We start from the raw sequence: 26,607 nt of genomic DNA, 5'->3' as shown, positions 1-26,607 counted from the left end.
GAGTATCACTGCTTTTCACAAAATTTAGATACAAATAATATAAGGCTTGTATTATTATTCAGTGTATTTTGTGCTAAAGTCAGAGAAGACTTTTCTGGTTTCTTTCATTTTGATGATGTCTCATTTATGGTGGTGTTGAGTTCAACCCCCCACCCCATGTCACCACAAATTACTCCCCAAATGCTCTAAACATTTTTGTTGGTCATTTGGGACAACTGGTTGACCAGTGTGTGAAAAAGGATGTTGGACCAGATGTCCCACTGGTCTGATCCAGCTGGGCTTTTTCTCTTACATTCTTAAGGCCAGGACAGTTTATAATAGTTGCAAAATAAGTTTACTAAAATTAAATGGAAATCATAGGCATTGTTGGTACCTTTGATGTGACTGTAATAAAATAACCTGGAAAGGATGGGACATAACAGAAAAATGAATCTGGTAAAGATATTTTAGATGTCAAGAAGAAACCTTTAGGAAACATAACCCACCACTGTTCAAAACAGGTAAGTATAAGGGCAACTCATTAAAATTAATAAACCAACATTATAATGCTCACAAAATGTTCATTTATTTCACTGCTTAATCTTTATTAATTTTGTCTAGTAGAATCTGGTACAAATGAAGATGATGGAAGAATCCGTACAATAATATTAGCAGTTGTATTGTCTATTGTTGGTTTTCTTCTTCTGATCCTTATTATTCTGCTTCTTGTGTGCTGCTGCAAAAAGAAAGGTATGTGGGCTGTTGGGAAACTGGCTATACATCTTCAGTCCTAAACTTTATATTTTGAAAAGTATGGCAGAAGATTAGGCACGCACACAAATAACCCTGGCTCTAAAGAGAAACAGTTGTTAACATAGCTGTCATACGCTTGGTATAACATTTCAGGAATGATCTTATAATTAATTTAGTCAGTAGTAATAATGTGCATAAAAGCTGACAACACAACACAAAGGTACAGTGCCTAGCACGCAGACAGGCTCTTCTGAACTACATCAGCTGCCCCTCTTGGTTTGCCTCTGCTGTGCCAGGCTTGCTACAATGAGGCCAGGGCATTCATTTCATACATGTAAAGTTCTTATGCATCACATCTAGTTTTATACTGTCCAGCAGGCCACTCATTTACAGGCCCACTGGGGGTGAAGTAGATAGCTCGAGGTTCCAGGGTGAGGCCCAGGAGGGCCTCAATTGCAGTAAATAATCTGTTTATATAGAATGCCAAGCAGCAGGAACCTTGTGATAGTGTGTACATGTTGGAATAGTGGAGTCTTGATTACAGTGCCAAGTGATAGGGTTGCCAATTCTGGGTTGAGAAATTCTTGGAGATTTGGGGGTGGAACCTGGAGAACAAACTCAGTGGGGTATAATGCCATAGACTCCACCCTCCAAGACAGCCATTTTCTTCAGGGGAGACTATCTCTATAGCCTAGAGATCAATTACAATTCCAGGAAAGCTCCAGGGCCCACCTGGAGGTTGGCAACCCTACTAACTGAGCCCCTGCAGATTCTATTTTCTGTGTGCAAAGAGAGCAAGACTGAAGCCTAATTTCCAGGAGTCTGCCCTCAGAAACTGCTTAAGCTTCCTCCAGGGAAAATGATCTTAGTAGTCTGGAGAGAGGCACAGAACTCCCTCACCTCACCATGTAGAGTAGTCCACGCACTTGCAGCTCCAGAATTACATGAATAACTTCCCATTGTGAGTTCTTCTTGCTCAGAAAAAAGGCTGTGGGAAAGAAGGAGCCCCCTTAGAGCTGCCAACTCTGGGTAGGGAAATCCCTGGAGATTTGGGGGGTGGGGTCTGGAGAGGATGGGGTTTGGGGAGGGGAGGGAACCTCATTTTCTCCAGGAGAACTGATCCCTATTGCCTGGAGATCAGTTGTAATTCTGGGAGATCCCTAGCCACCACCTGGCGGTTGGCAACCCTATCATGCTGCCCTTCATCAGCAAAATTAGCTCCAGAAGTTTTTAAAGCAGCATTGCGTGACTCTGATCAAAGTGGTGAACCCAAGACAACTCATAAACAAACGTATTGTGTGTTGTAGCTAAATGCTTTTTCAGTCATATGTGCATGGAGGAGTGCTTCAAGAGTATGGGCTATGAAACAAAAGCCTCTCGTGCCTAGGGATAGTTTCTTTTCCATTTCACCGGAGAAGTGAAACCAAGCAGATCTCTCTATATTAAACACACACAGTCTTGGAACAAACTTTAAACTTATGGCAATAACTTATTTACAGACTTCTAGTCTCAGCCTTCTCTCCTACATAGGCCTCAGATGAGGAGATACAGAAAGCGGGTATTACACTTGCCCACCTCCGGGCTCGTTCCAGGAACTACAACTTAATCGGTTTTTTCTTTATTGCTACATCAACTGAAATGACTGAGGATGTCTGTGGATGAAGAATCTTCCTTGGTGTATTAAAGCAACTTTCCATATTTAATTAGTTTAGCATAAGGAAGATCTGGGTATAAATTTCCGGTAAGTTATTGTGCTACTTTTCCACAACTGAAGATCTGTTTTTTTTTTTCCCCAGAGTCCAACTATCAGAAGGAAATGCGGTAAGCCAAATCTCACATTTATTCCACTGACAGGGTAATTGTTATATAGAAGATGAAACTTACATGGCTTTCCATAACAGTATGCCAGTATTCTTTCAAAATGCTCAATACACTTTAAAAAAGTTGGTATGCATGTAACTTTTTTGGAATTAATAACTTTACTGCTTTTAGGTTGCTGGGTTCACTGCCATCATACAGCCTTCAGTGACACAGGGAAATTGTACAGTCTATTCAGTGGGGCTCTCTGTGTACTAAAAGGACACCTTTATAAGGTTTCGGACTCTTTCATATTTGAGGCTTAAATTGCTGTTGAGCCTTTTGTGTGTTATTTATATCAATATGTGATCTTGCTCATGATAATGTGAATGTGCCTTCCAACCAAAGCATATTATAGATTGAAATAAGAAATGCTTTAAGCCTTGTGAAAAATGCTATCAGAGTCTGGTCCTGTGCTACATAGTTTAATTACAGCAAATGCATGACAGGATGAAAGACCCCAACGCCAATGCAAGCAGACCTATTATTCTCTTGTCCTTGGTGCTGACTACTGGCATGGCTACCACCAGTGATGATATCTGCACTGCAACTCTGGCACAGGAATACAAGTAACTTAAATTGCTTTCTTTCAATGCATAAAATGGAAGGATCCATGCTTTGGTCACTTTCTTAATGGCACTTCATACCAACTTATTTTAATCCCTGTCCGCAAGAGCACTGTCTCTTTCAGGACAAGCAGGAGAACTGAGAGGGGAAGAGTTGTTCTCAGCATAGTGTAATATGAGCCCCAAGCTTATTACAGTGAGAGTACACTTGAAGTGGCAAAAAAGCAAGGGCAGTGTTGAACAGGAGATAGGCAAAATTAGTCTGCTGTGTTCCACTTCTTTCCAAAAGGATACTGCAAGCAGAGCCTTCTTCTGCATAGGCCTGAACTGCACATTAGAAATGTGTTCAGCTCCTTTCAGAATTAGACTCTCACAAGTTGAATCCTGTGAGGAATCATGAGGGATGGGAAGTCTTTCCCCCTTACCCACTCCTTGCTGCTGCCACAGGCTTGTCCTCCCATCTTTGCTTCCTCCTCTCCACTGCTACCCCACTTACCCACTTCAGCCATATCTGCTCTCTCACTCTGGCTTCCATCACCCCTCCTGCCTGAACCCATCTATTCCTTTGCTTTGCTTTCTCTGTTCCCTCCAACCCACACACCTTCCTCTCCCTGTGTGTTTCAGCTTCCCTTCCACTTTGTGCTTGCCTGCCTGATTGTCTCTCAAAGCCTACTGGAAGAACAAAAGGGGTGGGTGGGACAGAAATAGGAAGATCAGGGAGGCAATGCTTTAAGCAACTCTTGCTACCACGTTTTTGTATGAAATCTTGCAGATTCGGATTTTTTTTTTGCATGTGCACAGATTGTTTATCTGTGAAGACTGTAGCCCCAGATTCATTTGTTTTTTTTAAAAAGGTTTTTTAAAAAAAAAACCTAGAAGTTTCCCTGGATCTGGAGAACAGCTAAGGCTGGTCCTGTTCCGCACAGCGGCCAGACCTTGGCTATGAGACAGAAAGACTAAATACAGCATATGATACCTTGTCGAGTATGGCATACTCTCAGAAACTTAGCTACTGTGAAAGTAGATTACATAGTGGGTGCATTCAGAGGCCATTCTTGTTTGCTGGCAATACGACAAGATGCAAACAAAGCTCTGAGCACTTTTTTTCTTAGTGTAGACATTGTAACTTGGGGAAAATAATTGTTAACCAGGTAACACATTTAGAGGTTGTTGTCTTCTTTAAGTCTCTGCAACTGACAAAGAACTCTGGATAGTAATCCTGTTCTCACACATAATCTAAAAGCACACTTGTCAAATAAGAATGCGTAGTCTCCATTAAGCCAATGGGGTTGCCTACATGTACCAGTCATACTCCAAACGTAAACTTTAGTGCAGGACTTCTGTAAAGGCTTGTTTTGAAGAAGGATTTCCCTGCAGTAGCCTTAATAATTTGCACATATGCCACAGGAGGTCACTGTGCACCAGAGTAGCTCTCTCTTTTGAAGTACAGTTAAGATTAGGGCAGATGTGCCAATTCCATAGGATCTTGGAGTATCAGATTTCTATTGCACAGAAAGGGAACCTACATGGAGATATATTGACACAAGTAAACGGAGACAGACTGGGGTAGCTCATTCTGCTTTTCTTAGAGCCAAAACACACGTTAAGAAAAACCTAGGTTCAGCACGTGTTCTCTTACCTCAAGGTTTGCTGGGATCTGTAGGCGTCCTGGAAGCTTAAAGTTTAGCATTTACAGAGCAGCAAAAAGGGAAAGGGAAATACAGGCGCCTGTATTTTAAGCTTTAAGCTTCCAGGACGCCTTTAAGCTTCCAGGACGCTTACAGATCCTTTAAGCTTCCAGGACTTTAAGCTTCCAGGACCCCTACAGATCTTTAAGCTTCCAGGACGCCTACTTTAAGCTTCCAGGACTCCTACAGATCCCGGCAAACCTTGAGGTAAGAGAACACGTGCTGAACCTAGGTTTTTCTTAACGTGTGTTTTGGCTCTTAGATTCATTTGAAAGCCTTTTAAAAAGTGCTTGATAATAACTGCAGCTACCTTAAAATAAGAGTTTTAAACACTTGAAGAAAAAGATGCCAGCTAATTATATTTATTTAGGGCTGTAAAGCTTTAAAAATTTGACAATCCTTTTATCGATATAAATACCCTGTTAATCAATATTGAAAAGTTTAAAACAACCCCTTTGTGTCTGTGATCTCAAGTGTTATTGTTTTCATTTGCCTTTGAGCAATAATCCTCTACTTTCTGAAAGCCATCTGTTGGGAGCAGAGGAAAGAGGAAAATATAGCCCAAATATAGCCCTTTCCAATTGCTTATCTATAGCCCATTTGTCTTAGGTTTGCTGGTGCTTTAAGGGCATATGTTTCCATTTATTCCTGACCATGCTGTTCCTCATTCCCTTGTGTTCTACCTCATTTAGGGAGACTTCCTCCATCAGTGCATGGAACAGGGCATTCTTAGTGATGGCACCCATATTTTGGAATAATCTAGGAAGATGTGCCCAGAGCTGACCCGCAGGCAAAGAGCCTACTCTGGTCCCCCTTAACATGAAGAGTGGGCTTCTGGGTCTTTGTTTATTTATTTACATTATTTGTAGTCTACATTTCTCATTGAGACTCAAGGCAGTATGAGCAACAGCAGGGATGTTCAGTAAACACCTACCCTAAGTGAGGGCAGGAAAGTGAGCAGTGATAGCCAAGGGCAGTGAGGAGGATGAAAAGCAGCAGTTACCATTGCCGGCCTCTTCCTCACTATAGATGTTAGTGGCAACTTCATTAAAGCATCAAGGGGCAAATGATAGCTGGTGCTCTTCCTCTGGATGAAGCCTTGTGTTAAAGGCTGAATGAGTGAGCAAATCTGCAGAAATAAGGAGTTGCAGAGCATTCCTGTCAGTCAGCGGAGAAACCCTTGGTGAAATAGCCAATTTGCTGGAATGGTGACTGGTAAACATATTAAATAACCAAATGCCACTAATTTACATTTTGTCAGTTCCTGTCAAATTTCTGTTGGGAATCCCATCTAGCTCTTTTTGAAATACTGGCATTCTCTGCAATGAGCTCCGTAATGACGTTGGGTTACGAGCTATTTCAGGGATGGCCAGACTTACTGATCTTCCAAGGCACATCTTCTGAACTTGAATAGCTATAAATTATACAAACCATTTTTGGTTTATAAATTATCTTATAAGCAATAAAAAATGAAAGCAATGTGTGCAAGTGGCACAAGGACCTTTCTTCAACTCTACAGCCAATTGAGGGGAAGGAAGTGCAAGAATGAATACAGTTGCATTGCAATGTGGGAATGACCAATTATGCTGGGATAGAAAAGGCACTGGAGAGCCATGAATGTCAGAAAGTGCCTTGGTCTGTAAACTGTACTTTAATTCTACTGAATTTGCTGGGGCAGGTGTTTGAAAGAAGGAGGCTGAACACTAAGAATGAGACCTTAGCACTAAGAACCTTAACTTGAATGCTTTGGCCCCTGCCAAAAATACTTACATATTATTTTTACAAGCTGATTAGAGCAAAAATATTTAAATCAAAGTTTTCTTGTGACGCTGATAGGACTCCTGTCTGGGCGAGCCCCGAAGCCCCGGGTGGGACCCATCCACTGGATGGGGCGGACCCGGCCAGCCAGGCAATTTGGTCACTCCCCTTTAAGCTCCTGAACACCTCAGCCGTATAGCAGTGAGGGAAGGACTTGCAGGCTGGGGTTCCCGAAGGCAGCCTGCCTCTGCATCTGGCAGCCATCAAAGCAGTACCAGCCTCTAGGCAGGCCCCTCTTCCCATCAATAGGGAAGCGCCAAGGGTGCTCACCAGCCCACACCCTACTCCAACTCAAACCAGCCAATGCCCAGGCCAAGCCTCTGCTTAGGCCCTGGCACCCCACTGGTGGCCTAAGGCCAACTCAAGCCCCTGCCGCAAATCATTTAGAAAAATTTCATTGCCCGCGTGGGACAAATGCACCCCATCACCCCTGTAGAGGTTGGGAAACTTGGCCCTGATCCTGGGGTGGGGAAAATAAACACCCAACCCCTCCCCCAACCCCTTTTGGATGGCCCTATTGGCCTTCATCCTAGCCCGCTCAATGGCCTGGCGATCCTCCGCCTCCCTCCAAACCTGCCGAAGAATCATAGCCGACCACATAATCAGCACCCCCAGCCATCGGGAGGCAATAAGGCACATGTCAGACAGCGCCTGAGAGGACAAAGCCTTGCCCTGTAGAAGACCCAAATCATTAGCACCCAAATGAACTACAAGGATGTGAGGTGGTTCACCACACCCCACTCCAAACAGCGCTGGCAACAAGCCAGACCACTGAAGGCCCGCCGGCCCCGCCATTCAATTGTGGCCTGCTCACTTAGCCCGAGCTGAGACCCCACGGGTGTCTTTCGCGCTTGGTGGGCTGCCCAAAAGGCGTAGCTGTGCCCACATATCAGGATACGCTGCCATCCCCTGCGCAACACACCTCGGAGACAAAAACCAATCAGTACACTTAAAATTTGGACAACGGACGCACATAAGAATGGTAGGCATTAGACTGCCACCTGCCAACCCTCTGAATAATTTGACCAGAGTACCCCATGGCAGCTGCTGTTGACGCCGCCCCAATTCTAAAGGAGTGCGTGCCAAAACTCTCCCCTTGCAAACCCAACCTAGCTAAGGCCTTTTTTGTCACTGCCCAAAATTGGTAGTGGGTTAGTGGAGAACCATCCTGGTGTCGAAAAAGGCAACCGTGCTCATCCCCCCGCACCTGCAAATACCTCAAGGCCATCACTGGGCACAGCTCTAAGTCCGTGCAAGAGCCCAGCCGAACACTTACCCCTCTTTGCCTCTGGTCCATTTTAGACCTATGAATTGTCAAAGAAACCACATCTCCAATGAAATGAAGGTCACCTGCCATAAGGGCACGACCAGACCTATCCCTGGTAGACGCCACTACAAGCTCGCTCACCCTCAAGGCCCCCAAAAAGGCAGTTAAGGCCGCTGCATGAAAGAGCCTAACTTCAGATCCCGAGGCACAGATTGCTTTCCAAGCAACCCCCAAGCCTTTTAGCACAGTGGGTGAGATGGGTCCGCGCGAACCACACTCTCCCTGGACCAACCCTCGAGCATCTTCCGCACCCGGAAATCATCCGTGGCCTCAGACAATCCCCGGGCCTTACTAACAAAGGCCAGGGCCGCAAGCTGCCCTCTAATGAACTTAACAGCCAATCCTCGGCCCTTCTGTCTAACACAAAACTGAATAACATGCTCAACAGGGATGGGCCACATACAACCAATGCCAGCTTCACGCCAGAACTCTTCCAACTGGCCTACCGCTCTCCAATACGCTCTCCGTGTACTGGGCGTGATGGCAAGCTGGATGGCCCAACACGCTTCGGCCTCCCAAGCCGCCATAGGTCTGCGGGCATCACTGCTGGTTGTAGATCGGCCGCCGGTGCAAGCTGCCAGAAACGCTCCATCTGTTGGCGAGACAAAGTGTTCGCTACTCCATTGTTACTCCCAGGAACGTGTCTGGCTTTAAACAAAATATGGCACCGAAGACACCGCAATGTAAATGCCCTCACCAACCTCATGACCCTAGGGGATCTGGAGGTCAAAGAGTTAACCACATGAACCACTGCCTGATTGTCACACCAAAAGTGGATGGAGTGATTGGCCAACTCATCACCCCACAGGTGGACAGCCACCAAAATGGGAAAGAACTCCAGAAAAGTAAGGTCCCTCACCAAGTCTGAGGCCAGCCAATCAGGCGGCCACTGCTCCGCACACCAGTGCTTTCGAAAGTAAACCCCGAAGCCAGTAGACCCTGAGGCATCTGACGTGACTTGCAACTCGGCCTCAAGTAACAACTCATCTCGCCATTAAACCCCTCAACAAATTCAGACCAGACATCCAGATCTGCGCGCATACCATTCGTCACCCTTAGACGGTGATGGGGTGCACGCAAAGGGGCCATAGCGTTGCATAACCGACGTAGAAAAGCCCTGCCTGGGGCAACAGCCTTGCAGGCAAAATTGAGATGCCCAACAAGCTGCTGCAACTCAACCAAAGAAGCCTTACGCCTGACCCTAAACTCCTGCAGATGAGCTCTAAGATCGTCCACCTTTTCCAAAGGCAATTGCATGGATTGCTAGACCGTGTCTAACTCGATTCCCAAAAAGGTGAGCACTGTAGAAGGCCCTTCTGTCTTTTCGTGGGCCAAAGGGATGCCCAGCTCCTCAGCCAACTCAATAAAAGTGCCCATCAACCTGGCACACTCAGATGACCCTGCCCACCCAACGAAAAGGAAGTCATCTAAATAGTGGGAGGAGTCATGACTACCTACACGTCGCCTCAATTCCCACTCCAAAAAGGAGCTGAAACGCTCGAAGGCTGCTCAAGAAATAGAGCAGCCCATTGGTAGAGCACAGTCCATATAACGCTTGCCTTCAAAGGCGAAACCTAAAAGCTCAAAATCCCCAGGGTGGACGGGAAGAAGGCAAAATGCCGACTTAATGTCACATTTTGCCATCTCCGCCCCCACCCCACACCTACGCACCACCTTGACCACTTGGTCAAAGGAGGTGTACCTAACAGAACACAAGTGTTCTGGAATGGCGTCATTAACTGAATCTCCTTTGGGGTAGGAAAGGTGGTGAATAAGGCGGAATTCACCAACCGCCTTCTTTGGCACCACCCCCAAGGGCAACACCCTGAAGTTGGGAGTTGGTGGGGCCAAAAATGGCCCAAGGACCCTCCCCTCAGCGCATTCCTTCTGAATCTTCTGCCTATGTCCTCCATGCCCTGAACCGAACGCAAATTGTAGGCCATAAACGGTGCCCTAGGTCCCTGAACCGGGATTCTAAACCCAACATTAAAACCTTCAAACAAGTAAACTGCATCCTCTTTCCTAGGGTAAGCTCGCAGCAGGCGTTCAAGGACCCTCAGCCTTACCGGGCTGGGGCCCTTTTCCAGGGGGCTGTTGCCCTCCAGAACCACTTCCGCCCTGCCCTCTACCGCTCCATCCTTGTCAAGCCTTGCCACATGCATTGTATGAGTGTGGGCCCGTGCAAGAGGGACACTCGTGTTTGTAACAGCAGGGCTTTCTAAGACAAGTACCCTTGTATGCAAATTCCCAGCAGAGCAGCCGGGGTTGAACCTGCTGCCCTGCTCCACCGCGGGTACTGGTCGATTGGGAACTGCGATAAACTACGTGGCCACTATCTGACCGATCCCCCAAATTCAGCTTAGCCGGAGACATCACCTGCAGCCAAAGTTGCAGCCAAAGTTGCTGGTGAATGCGATCCGACGGTAGGCTTGGATTCATGGCCGCCCGCATCCAGAACTCCTCATCATACTGCATCCATGCAGCACCTGAGAAACCCGTATAGCCCTTTAAATTAATATCCAAATATTGAAATAGGGACGCGGCCTGACTAGGCTGCGCCCTGGCAATCACCCCAGCATAGACTAGGAAGCCGGAAGCCAATTGTTCCATGTCTTCTCAACCTTCCTTCTTTGTCCTTCTTTTCCAACTCACGAAAAAGAAGGGAAAAGATGTCAACATACTCTCCACGCAGGATCTTGTCCTTTGTGGCCTGTGTCAAATGGTCCCCTAGGGGCAAAGCCGTGTTCCCAAATGGCATTGCATTAAAAGGAACTTGGCCATAGGCTAAGGGAGGATAAGGATAAAAGCCCCAAGGCATGGCAGGACACCCAGGCCAACCCATTGGGCCCAAATATGTAGCCATACCGGCATTCCCCCATGCTGGGGGGGGGGTTACCGCCTGCTGCTGATGAACAGTGGGTGCAGAACACTGCGTAGGCCATGCAGCCTGACTCACACCAGCTGTAACAGGCGACTGTGCAGGGGGAGCCTCGGGAAGAGCACCAGCCGCCGCTGCAGCAGCCCCTTGCGCCCAAGGCCCCCAAAGCCAAGGATAGCCATAATGTGGTGCAGCATCCTTACCAGCAGCATCCACAGGGTCCACAGCTACAGCTACCGGGGGCGAGTGTTCTGGCCAATCTCGGTCCAGATCCACCACAGGCTCCTGCGATTCTGTAACAGCAGTCTCACGTCCACCGCTACCACCAGCCATTGAGGATCCAGCAGCCCCTTCTAGAGCAGACAAACGACGCAAGATATTACGATTAACCGCGTCCCTAGAAGCACATCGAAGTGGCCTAGTAATACTTGCCCCTTGCTGTGCTGTGCCACCATCCCCTTTGGCTTGCTCCAGAGCCTCCAAACGCCTCAAAATATCAAGCTGACCCCCACCTACATCTTCATCTTCTGAAGAGGATACATGGGGGGGTGGCTGTTTAGTTGGAGCCTTCTTAGCAGGCTGTTTCCCTTTAGATAAACCACCACCCTTCTTAGGAGGCATTGTATTCCTTACTAAGCGCAACCACTCCAATCGCCCCATGTGTTGACTTCCTATATTTCCTCTCTCTCCCTCCTCCCTTTCTTTCCTCTCCTTGCCTTTTTTTTAAAAAAAATATATATTTATTTATTTATGTAGCAGCCTATCTCTATGTCCCCAATAAGAGGCACAAAGAAAGCACAAGTGAGGCAGCCGCAGTCCAAAATGATTAGATGCGATCTACTCACTAAACGACACTACCCGGGCCTACAAAATGGCCGCCGAAACAAAATGACTGCCTGTACTCCCTAAAAAAGACCAGCCCCAAAATGGTCGCTGCCCAATTCAAAATTGCAGGCCACCATACGAACTTAACGCCAGCGCCCAGGCAGCAACAGATTAACCGCCCTCCCAGCCACTCAAATAGGCAGAGGGCGGCAAAAGGAGGAGAGAGCCCCCCAGAAATGCAGACGCCAGCTGCTATGGGCCAAGTTTCCACTGCCGCTTATCCCCAAAGCCCACACAAAGCAGGCCCAGCAGCAGGAGACCACCCACCGAAAGGTGGCACAGCCAGCAGTGGCCAACTGTGCTCGGCCCCTTCAGCCCTGCTGCCTAAAGGCAAGCACCGGGAAAAACCCCGCGGCGGTTGGCAACCGCCCAGCTGCGGGCCTAAACGCATCCCCCGACCAGGGAGCCTGCAGCTGCCGCAGCCTAGCTGCGCGGCACGCCTTCTCCCGGGCCGCTCAGCCCCAGTGGGGCAAGCAGCCAAGAGGGAAAGCTCCGCTGCTATAACGCGGGCAGGGCGCACAGCCCGGCCCACGCAAACCCGGCTCAGCCTCCTGGCCTCGCTGCCGAGAGGCCCGCAGGTCGTTGCCGACACCACACAGCGCTTCCGGCCCGCTCTCCAACGGCGCGATCACCGCTGCTCCGCCTCGACCCGGCCTGCAACACAGTCACTCGGCTGGAGAACATCCTCCACGTCCGAGCGACTAACCACACTGAAGCTAGGAAGGGCAGAGCAGCCACTCCATATATGTAGGTGGGGGATGGTGCTGTCTACCATCCTCCGAAGAGGCAATCAACGGCCCCTGGCTCAGCTGCTTTGCAGCGTGCCAGGAAAGGGCCGCATTGCTTTAAAACCAAAAGTTGAAGGGAGTGGTTCTCTGCTTGCACAGATATCTCTAAAAAACATGGATTAAAATGTAAGATGTTTTTATTTCTAGAAAGGTTTCTAAGCAAAATTTGGAAACAGTGAGTGACAGCGGAAATGAAAATTATGGCTACAGTCCAGAGGAACAAAAACATACCAAGCAAATGTCAAGTGAGTAAAAATGTATCTGTGTTTAAAAGATTCTTTGCTAGATGCCTTCATGTGCATTCTAAATTCCATATGAGACATCAGAATGATGGGATGTATGAGGCTTTTCAATGATTGAAAAAACAGAGCATTACTTGGATTAGATGCTCATCACTGTGAAGGCCTCTGTTTCAGAATGGCAATGAGTCCATGATAGGAGTTGCCCCAGGCTGAAAGCAGCCTAAGGCTTCCCAAGCCTATACACATCAAAATAAGTTCAATTTAAATCAAATTTTAATTTTAATTTTAAAAATTGGGGATTTTCTTTGAGCTTTTTAATTGGATTTTTGAACACCGCAGCAGGCAACAAAGAGCCCATGCACCATGTACAGATGATATGGTGCTTTGGGGGAGACTGAACATCCTGATTTTGTGCCCTGCTTGACAAGTTGAAACACCAATTGGAACAGCTAAAGTGGTCCCTTCTTGCAACGGATATGGACACATGGGTCAAGCCCTGCCCTTGCTTACCCTTAATCAGTCATCTCTTCTTATTGCAATAATTTGTTGACAGAAAGATATTCCTATTCTAATCTAGACCTTGCCCACAAAAATAAAATGAGAAATAAAGGACCATCTATGACTGGTTCTACATAGATACATTTCACCTAGAATTGCTGCAACTCATTTTATTATTTTTACAGATGATTTCATGATCAACTGGTTACATTCCTGTATTTTCTCTGGTTTTTTTAAAAAAAACTTTCCAGACCTGAATTGTAAGGCTTTCCCCCCTAAAGCTGAAAATGCAATTACACTGCCAGACTGTACTAGGTAGACACTACAGGGCTGGTGCCCCTTTAAAACGTATTTATTTAATTTCATTTATGCTCTACCTTTTCTCCCAATAGGGATCCAAAGCAGCTTACATCATTCTTGTCTCCTCCATTTTTTTCTTCATAGCAAACCCTGAGAGGTAGGTTGGGATTAGAGTCTGTGACTGACTCAAGGTCTCCCAGAGGGCTTCCATAGCAGAGCAGGGAACAGAACCTCGCTTGCCGAGATCCTATTCCGTCATTCACTTTAGCCGCTATACCACACTGGTTCTTACTATCTTTTCCTAATATCTTATGCTAGCAGCCTTAATAGTTGTTTCCTGTTCTCTTGCGGCTGGCCATTTCTCTCTTGGATCACAGGGCTGTTCAGGAGAAACAATGTACACCACTGTGAGATTCTTAGGGATAAAAATGGATAGACAGATCTTGTTATTCTTTGGAATTTTGTGGTTGTCTCTGGCTCCGGTGGCAGCCATTTGGTGGTTGCACCGACTGCCCTGTGTCAGAATTCCAAAGGTGCCCACAGGCTCAAAAAGGTTGGGGACCCATGTTTTACAATATGTGCACTGGGAGGGCAGGGAATCCTGCTTCAATTTTATGTCTAATACTACATACCCCTAGATGCACTTTGCATATTTGAGAACTTTGACTAAAAAGTTTAAAGCAGAAAGCTAACTCTGTACATTGTGGTCTTTAAATTCAAGCAGGCAATCTCTGTGCTGCCCATTGATTAATTACATGGCCTCATAATGGCTTTCCACCACCTATAAATGTTGCAATCTGCAGTGAACTTGTAGAAAGGTTATTTTGAATACTCACATATTCAAATGATGGGAAACTTTCTCACCTTAGCAGCATTTTACAAAGAAACAACTAAACTTAGACAAGCAGATTATAATAGTGCTTGAAGAGTTATCTGTTTAAAAATCCTTTACAGGAAAAAAGACTTCTAAAAATACCAGTACAAAATTATTTTTATTTTTCGTATTCTGAAGTGATTTATAGTTCCTGCCATTCTGAACATTCTAGTATATTCTCTGTTCTGTCGCAGGAGCTCCTCTGCCTCCCCCCCCAGCGGACTCTGGTTTTCGTGGACCTGAACAAGATTTAGCAGTGGGCTCTGCATCAGAGGTAATTGGAAGTCGTCTCTGCAATGTGACACACACATTCCATAAACATACTAAAGATTTGAATCATAACTTTCTAAAGGGGATGAGAAACATAAAATTGTTTTTTCTTACTTTTGTCCTTCATTATTTTTATCTTACTCAATTATCTTTCTAGAATGCCCAGGGAACAGGGATACATTCTTTAAAAGAAATTGTATTTTAGTATCAAAAACTTGAACACAGAGGTTAGCAATTGCAAAATGATGAAATGGCACCTTCCAGCCTGCTTGGTCTAAAATTCCCAACTTCATCGAGGGCAACAGAGCTTGTTTTTATTTACCTAAAAGCTTAAAGTTTGACATTTTAAGACAGATACACATAGTATCATTCCAGGGTCTTGAAAAAATGCACTACTGAACTGTACTATATTTTAAGCACGGGATTCAGAATTCAAGTTTACTTAAAAATGAGTGTCAGTTAAACAGAACATACAATTAAGCATGTTTGTGTTTTGCTTCCTATGCTACATGCAGAACGATGCCTTCTCCCAAACAGTCTACCTCCCAATACCAACACACAGAAAAGGTTCCTTCCCACCCCCAGCTATCCCATATAAAACTAAAAAGGAATGCTGATTTGTGGGACAGAACCCTTTTCCCCATGTGCATGAAGCTGGTTGGTTATACTGCTTGAATGCAGACAAAATATTCTCCGTAGCCAGCAGTATGAGATTTATTAATGAGTTTCAGTAAGGGTTGCATGCAGTAACGTACCAAGGAACTTCACTTGCCTTCTTTCACTCACAAAACATATGCCCAGCCCCCACTGATTTCATCACTTTGAGTTGACACCAGGCTTGGGTGTAGAAGAAAAAAAGAGACCTGCTGGATCAGTGCAGTGGTTCATCCAGTTCAACATCCTGTTTCTCACAGTGGCCAAACCATTGTGCTCTAAAGAGCAAACAGCAGGGCCTTCCTCTGATAGCAGCCAAGGCCTTCTTCTGATGCTGCCTCCTAGAATTGGTATCCAGATGCCTCGGTATATGGAGAGTACATTTAGACACCATGGCTATTAGCCATTGGTGCACCTTTCCTCTATGAATCTGAAGAAGGGAGCTTTGATTCTCAAAAGCTTAAAACCTGAAAATCTTGTTGGCATCCAAGGTACACTGGGCTTAAATCCTGCTGTTTTACTGCAGATAAACGCAGCTACCTACTTTAAACTACCCTCCATGAATCTGTCTAATTCACTCTTAAAGTCATCTCGTAGTCATCAATATGCTAGTAGTGAATTCCACAATTTAAATACTTGTTGAGTAAGTAACTGTTTCCTTTTGTCTGTCCTGAACCTATCATCTATCAGGTTCATTGGATGCCCCCAAGTTCTAGCTCGCTGTATCCACTTTCTTCATTCCATGGATAATTTTATAAACTGTTATCATGCTCACCTCCCAGATGCCTTTTTTTCTGAGTCGAAAATTTTCCTTATAAGAAAAATGCTTCAGCCGCTGAATTATTTTGCTTGCCCTCTTCTACCCTTTTTTCCAGTGCTGCAATGTCCTTTTAGAGTAGGGTTACCAGTCCTCTGCTGAGGGTGAAAGATCCCCACTCCCACCCTCTGCCCTTTCTCACTTGGCCAGTGGGGGCGGGGGGAGGCATGGGAACAGGCCTGAGAAACCTGCTCCCATGCTCCCAAGCTCTCCAGAGCACTTTGTCGTCACATTGGGAATGATGTCATTCCGAGCACAACACGGAAGCGACAGGTTGTGTGTAGTGTTTGGAGCCAATGTTTATCAAATCAGCCCTGAATGTGACCCATCGCTTCCACAGTGCACCAGGAATGATGTCCACACTTGATGAGGAAGCACTCCGTATGTCTATTAAGCATGCCCCCCACAATTCCCCCCCTGCTTTCAAATGGAAGGAACCTAGCAACCCTATTTTTGAGATAGGCAACCAGAATTATACACAGGATTCTAAATAGGGCTATACCATAGCTCTATCAAAGGGTATAATATTGGCTGTTTCATATTCAATCCCTTTCCTAATAATCCCCAGCATGGAGTGTCTCCCCTTTTCATTGCCACTACATGCTGAGTTTACATTTTCATCAAGTTGTCTACTACAACCCTAAGATCTCTTTCCTTCTCAGTCTGGGGCAGATCAGACCCATCAGCATTAAAGTGAGGATTTTTGGCTCCAATATGGATCAACTTATGTTTACCTACAGTGAACTTCATTTACCATGTTGTTGCCCACATACCCACTTCAAAGAGATCCTTCTGTAGCTCTTCACACTCTGCCTTGGTTTTTACATCGCAAAACATTTGATATAACCACTAACATTATGTCTACAATGCTTACCCCCCAATTCCAAATCATTTATGAACAAATTAAATATCTCTAGCCCCAATACCAACCCTTGTGGGACCCCACTGTTAAATTCCCTCCACTGCAAGTATGGTCAAATTATCCCTACTTTCTGCTTCCAGTCATTTAACATTTGTCCCATGACAGCTTGTCCTCTTGTCCCATGCTTGCCAAACTTACACAGGAGTCTTTGGTGTGGCACCTTGTCAAAAACCTTTTGGAACCTTTTGGAATATATAATTTCTACTGGATCACCCTTATCTATATGTTTGTTAAGCTGCTCAAAGAACTTCAAAAGGTTGGTGAGGCATGACTTCTCTTGACAGAAGCCAGGCTGATTCCTCCTCTGCAGGCTTTGTTTTTCACTGAGTTTAGTAATTCTCTGTTTAGTAACGGTTTCTACAATTTTACTTGGATAACTGGCCTGAAATTCCTTGGGTCCCCTCTGGACTCCGTTTAAAACTCAGGGTGACATTTGCTACTTTCCAGTCATCTGGCACAGAAGCCAATTTTAGGGACAAGCTAAATATACTGTTAGTAGATAAACAGTTTCACAGTTGAATTCTTTAAGAACCCTTGGTTGTATCCTCTTTGGACTCAGAGACTTATTTATTTTCAGTTTACCCAGTAGACCTAAAACTTCGTTACCTCAATTTGGGTCAGTTCCTCAGATGCTTTTCTGGAAAACAGCAGTTCTGGTGGGGGTACGTGCCCCACCTTTTCATTAGTAATAGACACATGCATTCATTTCTTTGCAATTTCCCCATCTTCTTTCAGCAATCCTTTCATTTTTTTTTTGTTATCCAAAGACTCAAACACCTCCCTTGCTGGTTTTCTGCTCTTGATATATTTGAATAAATTGTTTGTCATAATGTTTATTACAGTCTGTTCTTTACATTATCTTTTTGCTTGCCTTATTGTCAATGTATATTTGTTTTGCCAAAACCAGCACTCCTTTCCATTCACCTCACTTGGGAAAACCTTTCAGTTTTTGAAGAAGTATATATTTTATCTCGTCCCCAGTTAGCATAGTTTTAAAGAGTTTTGAGGCATTTTAAAGGGGTTTGACTCCCTTAATTCTTCTTTTTAACTAGTCCTCTTTTTTGGGGGGGGGGTAAATTTCCCTCTTTTGAAATCATATGTGATTGTTTTGGACTTTGGTGCATCTTTCCACTGACATGAGTGCTGAACTTAATAGCATTGTGTCCTTTCAGCGGGCCTGTAAGAGATGTTCCGCCAGGCATTTGGTTGAGGCCAGTATTCAGATCCACTCATTGGCCTCCCTGCCTGTCTCCTATTAGTGTGTGTGTGTGGGGGGGTGCTATATGAGTCATCTGCCCCAACTCACGTCTTCACCCCTCTCTTCCCCTTATGGTTGGCAGGGAAAGGTGGAGTGAATCCCGTCCTGAGATATTAGGAACATGGTGCAGAGTTTGTTTTTATGCTGCTAAATCTGGCTTTTATTATTATTCAATGTACTGTTTTATTAATGTGTTTTCATCTGTATGTTGTAATCCACCTGAAGCCTGTTCGCGGGGAGGGCAGACTATAAATTTAAATAATAATGATAATGATAATGATAATGATAATGATAATGATAATGATAATGATAATGATAATGATAGTTGGTTACTTTCCCCTACTGATACAGCAACATCTACAGCATGCACCAGATCCCAATCCCCACTCAGAACTAACTCCACAGTCACTACACCTCTAGTTGGCCCTGAGACCAGCTACTCTAATATAGTCATTTATGATGTCTAAAAACCGGGTTTCTACTGCATGACTCCAGCACACATTTACCTAGTCAATGTGAGGGTAACTGAACTCATCAGCATTACAGTTTCCACTTTAGTCACCTCCCTTATTTCCTTCTCCATTTTGACATGTGCCTCTGGTTTGATCAGGGGAGTGATAGTACACTTCTACTTTTAAATAATCTTTAGGGTCTGGTATTTCCATGATTCTGCAGTTCCTAGTAGAGTTGGTTCTCCTGAAACTTCCAACCATTATTTGCCTTTATGTCCTCTTTGTTATTTAGAGCAACACACGTCTTTCCTATCCTTTTTTAGAGCATTTAACCCAAGAATAACTGTGTCCCATTGATTTTTCCAGCTTTCTGAAATGCCCATTATATCTACACAGTAATTTAGCACCAAGCACTCCAACTACCCTGTCTTGGCTTAGAGATTTTTAACACTGGCATAAAAACATCTATACCTTGTTTCCCTCTCTACAGATCTCTGCCTCCTTAGATTTCTTGACACGGCCCTTCTTTACTTCTCTGCTCTCGTTCTCAAGTTCAATAGTGTACTCTAATCTATATTTTCCTGAGAGCATCCCTTTAGAATGAGTCATCCAAACTAGAGACTCCCCAGTTACTGTTGTATTTCACCAGGGAGTTTGTTTAAAAATTGCTCTGCCAGCTTTTTGGTTTTAAGCACTAGCAGCCTGATTCCCTTTCAGTTCAGGTGAAACCCAAGTGCCTAACAAATCTAAACCCTTTCTTCAAGCACAAATTTCTCACCTACACATTGAGATTCCTAATTTGTGCCTGTCTAGTTGTTCCTGCATGTGGAACAGGTCTGAGACTTTTACCCTTGAGGCCATGGCCTTTAACTTTCTGCCTGGCAATCTAAAGTTTTTGCTCCATGACATTTCCCAGTGTCATGAGTGCCAACATGACTTCTGATTCATCCCCTGTACTAGCGATCAGTCTATCTAGACAGCATGTGATGTCCAAATCCTTTGCACCAGGCAATCAAAATGCCTGCCACAGACTCCAGCCTCTGTATTCCTAATAATTGAATCTCTCACTAACAAAAGCCTAGCTCCTGACAACTCCAGAGAGCTGTTTTTGGTATGAGAGGATATTGGTTCTGAAACGGTCCCTTCGAAGGGATTATTTCTACCTCCTCTAACTGTAAGTCCTTTAATCTCCATGAAAGCAGAGAAGCTGCTGCACCGGAGTGGTACAATTCTAGCATGTTCTGGAAGTCTCATCCACATCTCCCCCCCCCCAATCTCTCTCTCTCTGCCTCTTCGTGTCGGCAACTCTATCGTCAAGAGAAAAAATCTGTTCCCTGAGACCCAAGAGCTCCACACATCAAGCACCCACCCACAATTTCTGGCCAGTGTGCACACAATCATATGTATGGTACTCTTTGAAAAATACTGGATAGTCAACACCTTCCCCTGCCTCAACTGGCATTCTACCTTAATAACTGGTTTGGTTATTTAGAAGTGCTGAGGGATAAGAAATAGAGCTTATCTGAAACGATGGAGAATCAAGTACCAAGAAGTTCAGTCTGTTGTACTCTTAACTTCTCTCCAACACTGAACTTGCACAGGAACTTTACTCCTCTCTCCTTGTTTAGAGAGGCTTGTCTCTGTGGCTGTCTCTTGCTCTCCCCTCAAATTCCCCCTTTTAACTCGGTCTATTAGAGCTACTGATTGGGCATTCCATGAGCTGCTGCCGGACTTCTTAGAGCCTTCATCTCTGATGAACTCTGCTTACAGCTGGGACTCGAGGCTGCTCCCCCAAGCCTAAGACAATGGCAGGCTCCATCAAGTGACTCACCTCATTCAGCAAAAGCCTCTCCCACTAGGACCACATGCTAGAAGCAAGTTTCAGAAACATGGATAACCCCAAACAGCTTCCGCACCACACAGCCCTAAGCAAAAAGTCAGTAATTTACCCCTTCCTTGCCTCTTGCACCATTTCCCCATTTAACTCCCTCTCTTAGCTGCTGGCTGTCTTCTAAAGCCTTGACCTCTGATGAAGTCTGCTTACAGCAGATGTGTGAGCAAGAGAGAGAAAGGGAAGAGGGCCAAGTACTGTGTGCAGGGCCAAGGTAGGAAACTAGCTTGACCAAAGTGTCTGCTCTGAAAGTAGTGCTTGCATCACCTCCCCCAGTCTGCACACCAGGCAAGGCTAATGCTAAGACTTAGGTAGATGCAGACCAACAGGACAATTGGGCTGCTGGCCTCTGGAGGGTGACAGTGTGTGCTGTATCTCCTCCATAGCACAGCACACCCCTGGAGCCAGATGAGAAACAGGTTCACATAATAGCTACTTATTGTAAGCTGGCGGTCGTGATGGTAGGGGTACTCATGGGACATTTCTTAGGGTGCTCAAAGAAATAGTTGGGGGGAGAAGGCATCACTCAGTCACCAAGTCTTGTTCTTCCTATCAAAAATTGTTACCTCAATTTGCTTTTCTATCCAGAAGTGGGAAAAAAACATGGTTATAAAAGCAGATCTGGGAGAGTGATGTTGTTTTAAAAAATGGCCTGTTGGAAAAGGGTTAATTATCCCTTGCCCTCTGCTGTTTTTCTGAACAGGTTTGCAGCCTCCTGCAGCTCTTTTCATTGGGAGACTGTTATAAACATCTAGCATGCAATGTCTAGTTTGGCCCAAACAGTACCGGATGCATTTTGCCTGTATGCTGAAATGAACAGAATTAATTCAATTAAGCAAGATTCCCTGTTTAACCACCATGAGAAACTCAAGAAAACAACTTTCTTTCTCCTGACACACACTTGATTGTCATTTTCTCTCCTCTTCTACCTTGTCTCTCATCTCTGCCCTAGACTTTATGCTATGCTCTTGGCATTGGTCCTCATGTAAGCAGAAGAGGGGGTGGGCTCTGCCCTCTATCACAAACCTCAAAGAACATGTGAGCTAAGTGCTTCACATATGTCTATCATGCATCAGTCTTGTCTGAATGGTTTCTCATCTCATCAAAGGAGAGAAATTGTATGCCCCCCCCAGGGCAGGCATTGTAAAGAAGCATCTAGTTCACATATACTTATGCACTGAGTTTGCACTTCTTTGAGGGTTTTTTTTTGCTATATAGAATGAGTACTTGCATGTTTTATATTATGCCATCTTTCTAAAAATTTACTGTCTCCATTCTAAGATATTTCAGAGTCTCCATAATTTGTTATGGTGAGTAGCACAACACCAGACTTTGGCGACATGAACCTCATTTTTCTCCCTTTGTGGCTCTGATGAGCCTCTCCGGTGGTGGTTCTAATGGGCCTCTTTTTAGTCTGTCTGATTTGGAGCTGAGAACAATTAGTGTTGAAAGAACAGATCAAAGTCACCTTAACTGTAGGCTGTCTCTTCATTGAAAGAGTCAGGCAATTGAAGGAACAATAAAGCATCAGAAAGAGTGAAGCAGATCAATTTCATAATGACCTAGTCTGTAAGTTCAGATGCTTTTTACCAAGGGTGTAAGTTACCAAGAAGTGCTATCTTGGCAATGCTGTAGTTCATCAACAACTGAATGGAGTTTTAAAAATGTACTATTTTCTTGTAGGTGTCTTCATGACCTCAGATTTACCCTTACTCTAGTTTCTGGGCTAGGAGTAAATGATGTAGGATGGTTTTGTAACCACTGCAATGACAGTTGGTATATTGCATTTATTTACTTATTTAAAATATGTATCTATTCACTTTTCTCTCAGGCTTCCTAAGACTCCTGAAAAGAGTGTTGTTAAACAGCTATATAAATGTTCGTATTTTATCCTCTTACACTTTTCAATGTTTTGGAAAATTTGGAAAAATTCTACATAACCACAATTATTTGGGGGCCAGGACAGGGAGTCACATGTTTGATCTCAGTTACTTGTGATGTCTGGAGTGGAAATGCAAAATTCTGTTTTTTGTGTTCAGGTGATGGCTAGTTTACATGCATGAACTCATGAATTTGCCACTAGGGCCTCAGGAAACTACTACCTGATCCTTTTAACTGGAGATGTCAGAAAACAGAAAAATAAATCTTCCAAAAGCTCTCCGTCCCTCTCTGCAGAATAAAGTTGCATTTCCTGACAAGATTTCACCCTCTGTGACAGGGAACAAATAAGGCCATAAAAGTTGTTAATTGTTTGGGACCTTTGAAGGGTCCTCTGTCCTTTTACATATAAATCACCAAAAGAGCAAGTTAAGAAGGACCAGGACAAACAGCAAACAGCTTATCTCCAGGAAGAACAGGATATCTCAAACCTTTAGCTAGTGAGTAGGGGTGTGCAAGCCAAAAAATTTCGGCTAAAGCCGAAAGCCGAAAGCCGAAAGAAGAATCTCTTTCGAATAAGCCGAAAGTCGAAACGGCCAGCCGTTTCGGCTTTCGGCTTTCGGCTTTGTTTCGGCTTTCTTTCGGCTTTCAGCTTTTTCAACGGGAAAATGCCTCCGTCTTCACGGACGTCTGGGGGAGGCATTTTCCCACCGAATCAGCCCAAAATTGGTGGGGACCTTCCTCTAACCCCTCTCTAAAAACCCCCGAGTTTCAGACCGATTGGACTTTGGGGGGCCATGTTATGGCCCCCCAAAGCAGGTCCCCCTATCCTCCCATAAGAAAGCGAAGGAGCAGCATATTGTTAGCATGCTGCTGCTCATCTTCTTCATTATTTCCTATGGGGAAAAAATGAAGAAGCAGGCTTCCTTTGCCAGGGGTGGCATTTTGCATGCAAAATGCCCCCCAACCCTCAGGAACCCTTCTCCCACCCTTCCTCCCACCCCCCACCAAGGCTCAGCCTGCTCCCACTTGGGGGGGCCATTTCATGGCCTCCCCAAGTAGGTGCTCTGCTCTCTACCACTGACAGCTGGGGGAGGCTTGTCTTGCCAGGGGTGGCATTTTGCGTGCAAAATGCCCCCCAACCCTCTGGGGCCCTTCTCCCACCCTTCCTCCCACCCCCCACCAAGGCTCAGCCTGCTCCCACTTGGGGGGGGCATTTCATGGCCTCCCCAAGTAGGTGCTCTGCTCTCTACCACTGACAGCTGGGGGAGGCTTGTCTTGCCAGGGGTGGCATTTTGCATGCAAAATGCCCCCCAACCCTCTGGGGCCCTTCTCCCACCCTTCCTCCCACCCCCACCAAGGCTCAGACTGCTCCCACTTGGGGGGGGCATTTCATGGCCTCCCCAAGTAGGTGCTCTTTTCTCTACCACTGACAGCTGGGGGAGGCTTGTCTTGCCAGGGGTGGCATTTTGCATGCAAAATGCCCCCCAGCCCTCAGGGGCCCTTCTCCCACCCCTCCTCCCACCCCCCACCAAGGCTCAGCCTGCTCCCACTTGGGGGGGCATTTCATGGCCTCCCCAAGTAGGTCCTCTCAGCCCCTAAAGTCCACCCCTTACAGCCCCACACAAACCCAATTCCCCCCCCCAGCTGCCACACACAGACCCAAATCCCCACATTAGCCCCTCACAGACCCAAATCCACCCCCACCTGCCCCACACCCATAACCCCAGGAACAGGCTGGCAAAGGCCAGCCCTCTCCATTTGTTCCCTATGCTGGGAACTTCTAAACTCTCTTTCCCTGGGCAATTCTGCACAGCCCAGGGGTGCCACAATGGTGGGCACACTTCTGAGTGCCATCTGGTCCCTGTGAAAGAGCACCTGAACCACAGACACCCTCCCTCAAATTCCCCCACCACCTACAGAGATGGCTGGCCGGCCAGCCCCATTGTTCCCTATGATGGGAACCAACTGCACAACAAAGAATAAAACACGAACAACACAAAATAAAGTTTTTTAAAAATTATTTTCTCCCTTTTAAAGTACAAGTAGGCAAAGCATTATGACACATTACACCATCAGTCCCCCACACAGAAAAATTAACACAACTCACTTAACATCAGAGAATCACAAAACACAATTCCTGTCAAAAACACTTTATTTCTTGAACAGCTTTAGGTTACACAGCAGGGGGCACACCAAAGGGCATGGCAGCAGTATCTTACACAAAAATAGCACAACTCACTTAACATCAGAGAATCACCCCAAAATATTGCTGTCAAAAGCACTTTATTTCCTTAACTGCTTTAGGTTACACAGTAGGAAGGCACAACAGGGCATGAAAGCAGTGTACTGCATAAAAATAACACAACTCACTTCACATCAGAGAATCACACAAACACAACTGCTGTCAAAAACGGTGAAGTGGGTTGTATTATTTTGTGTAGTACACTTCTATCATGCCCTTTGGTGTGCTCCCCTGCTGTGTATCCTAAAGCTGTTCAAGAAATAAAATGTTTTTGACAGGAATTGTGCTTTTGTGATTCTCTGATGTTAAGTGAGTTGTGTTATTTTTGTGTAAGATACTGCTGCCATGCCCTTTGGTGCGCCCCCCTGCTGTGTATCCTAAAGCTGTTCAAGAAATAAAGTGTTTTTGACAGGAATTGTGCTTTTGTGATTCTCTGATGTTAAGTGAGTTGTGTTATTTTTGTGTAAGATAGTGCTGCCATGCCCTTTGGTGTTCCCCCCTGCTGTGTAACCTAAAGCTGTTCAAGAAATAAAGTGTTTTTGACAGGAATCGTGCTTTGTGATTCTCTGGTGTTAAGTGAGTTGTGTTAATTTTTCTGTGTGGGGGACTGCTGGTGTAATGTGTCATAATGCTTTGCCTACTTGTACTTTGAAAGGGAGAAAATAATTTTTAAAAAACTTTATTTTGTGTTGTTCGTGTTTTATTCTTTGTTGTGCAGTTGGTTCCCATCATAGGGAACAATGGGGCTGGCTGGCCAGCCATCTCTGTAGGTGGTGGGGGAATTTGAGGGAGGGTGTCTGTGGTTCAGGTGCTCTTTCACAGGGACCAGCTGGCACTCAGAAGTGTGCCCACCATTGTGGCACCCCTGGGCTGTGCAGAATTGCCCAGGGAGAGAGTTTAGAAGTTCCCAGCATAGGGAACAAAGGGAGAGGGCTGGCCTTTGCCAGCCTGTTCCTGGGGTTATGGGTGTGGGGCAGGTGGGGGTGGATTTGGGTCTGTGAGGGGCTAATGTGGGGATTTGGGTCTGTGTGTGGCAGCTGGGGGGGAATTGGGTTTGTGTGGGGCTGTAAGGGGTGGACTTTAGGGGCTGAGAGGACCTACTTGGGGAGGCCATGAAATGGCCCCCCCAAGTGGGAGCAGTCTGAGCCTTGGTGGGGGGTGGGAGGAAGGGTGGAAGAAGGGCCCCAGAGGGTTGGGGGGCATTTTGCATGCAAAATGCCACCCCTGGCAAGACAAGCCTCCCCCAGCTGTCAGTGATAGAGAGCAGAGCACCTACTTGGGGAGGCCATGAAATGCCCCCCCCAAGTGGGAGCAGGCTGAGCCTTGGTGGGGGGTGGGAGGAGGGGTGGGAGAAGGGCCCCTGAGGGTAAGGGGGCATTTTGCATGCAAAATGCCACCCCTGGCAAAGGAAGCCTGCCTCTTCATTTTTTCCCCATAGGAAATAATGAAGAAGATGAGCAGCAGCATGCTAACAATATGCTGCTCCTTCGCTTTCTTATGGGAGGATAGGGGGACCTGCTTTGGGGGGCCATAACATGGCCCCCCAAAGTCCAATCAGTCTGAAACTTGGGGTTTTTTTAGAGAGGGGTTAGAGGAAGGTCCCCACCAATTTTGGGCTGATTCGGTGGGAAAATGCCTCCCCCAGACGTCCGGGAAGACGGAGGCATTTTCCCATTGAAAAGCCGAAAGAAAGCCGAAAGAAGCCGAAACGTTTTGGCTTTTTTTCTTTCGGCTAAGCTGAAACGTTTCGGCTTTCTCTGAAACGTT

General features: G+C 45.7%; 1 protein-coding gene across 5 annotated transcripts in view; it reads left to right on the top strand.

Moving 5' to 3' along the window:
• Positions 1-26,607, top strand: part of IGSF5 (immunoglobulin superfamily member 5) — an 84,694-nt gene that overhangs the window by 46,007 nt on the left and 12,080 nt on the right. For 2 of the 5 annotated variants that reach the window (XM_054973639.1, XM_054973635.1), the window contains exons 5-8: positions 601-729; positions 2,529-2,553; positions 12,687-12,784; positions 14,648-14,727. In XM_054973639.1, the coding sequence (XP_054829614.1) occupies positions 601-729; positions 2,529-2,553; positions 12,687-12,784; positions 14,648-14,727 (332 nt within the window). The remainder of the gene's footprint in view (positions 1-600; positions 730-2,528; positions 2,554-12,686; positions 12,785-14,647; positions 14,728-26,607) is intronic. The other 3 variants (XM_054973638.1, XM_054973637.1, XM_054973640.1) reach the window with 2 other exon arrangements.

The sequence above is a fragment of the Eublepharis macularius genome, chromosome 3, assembly GCF_028583425.1.
Source record: "Eublepharis macularius isolate TG4126 chromosome 3, MPM_Emac_v1.0, whole genome shotgun sequence".
Taxonomy (NCBI): domain Eukaryota; kingdom Metazoa; phylum Chordata; class Lepidosauria; order Squamata; family Eublepharidae; genus Eublepharis; species Eublepharis macularius.
Note: the sequence above shows the minus strand (reverse complement) of the source record. Positions and strands in the feature narration are given on the sequence as shown.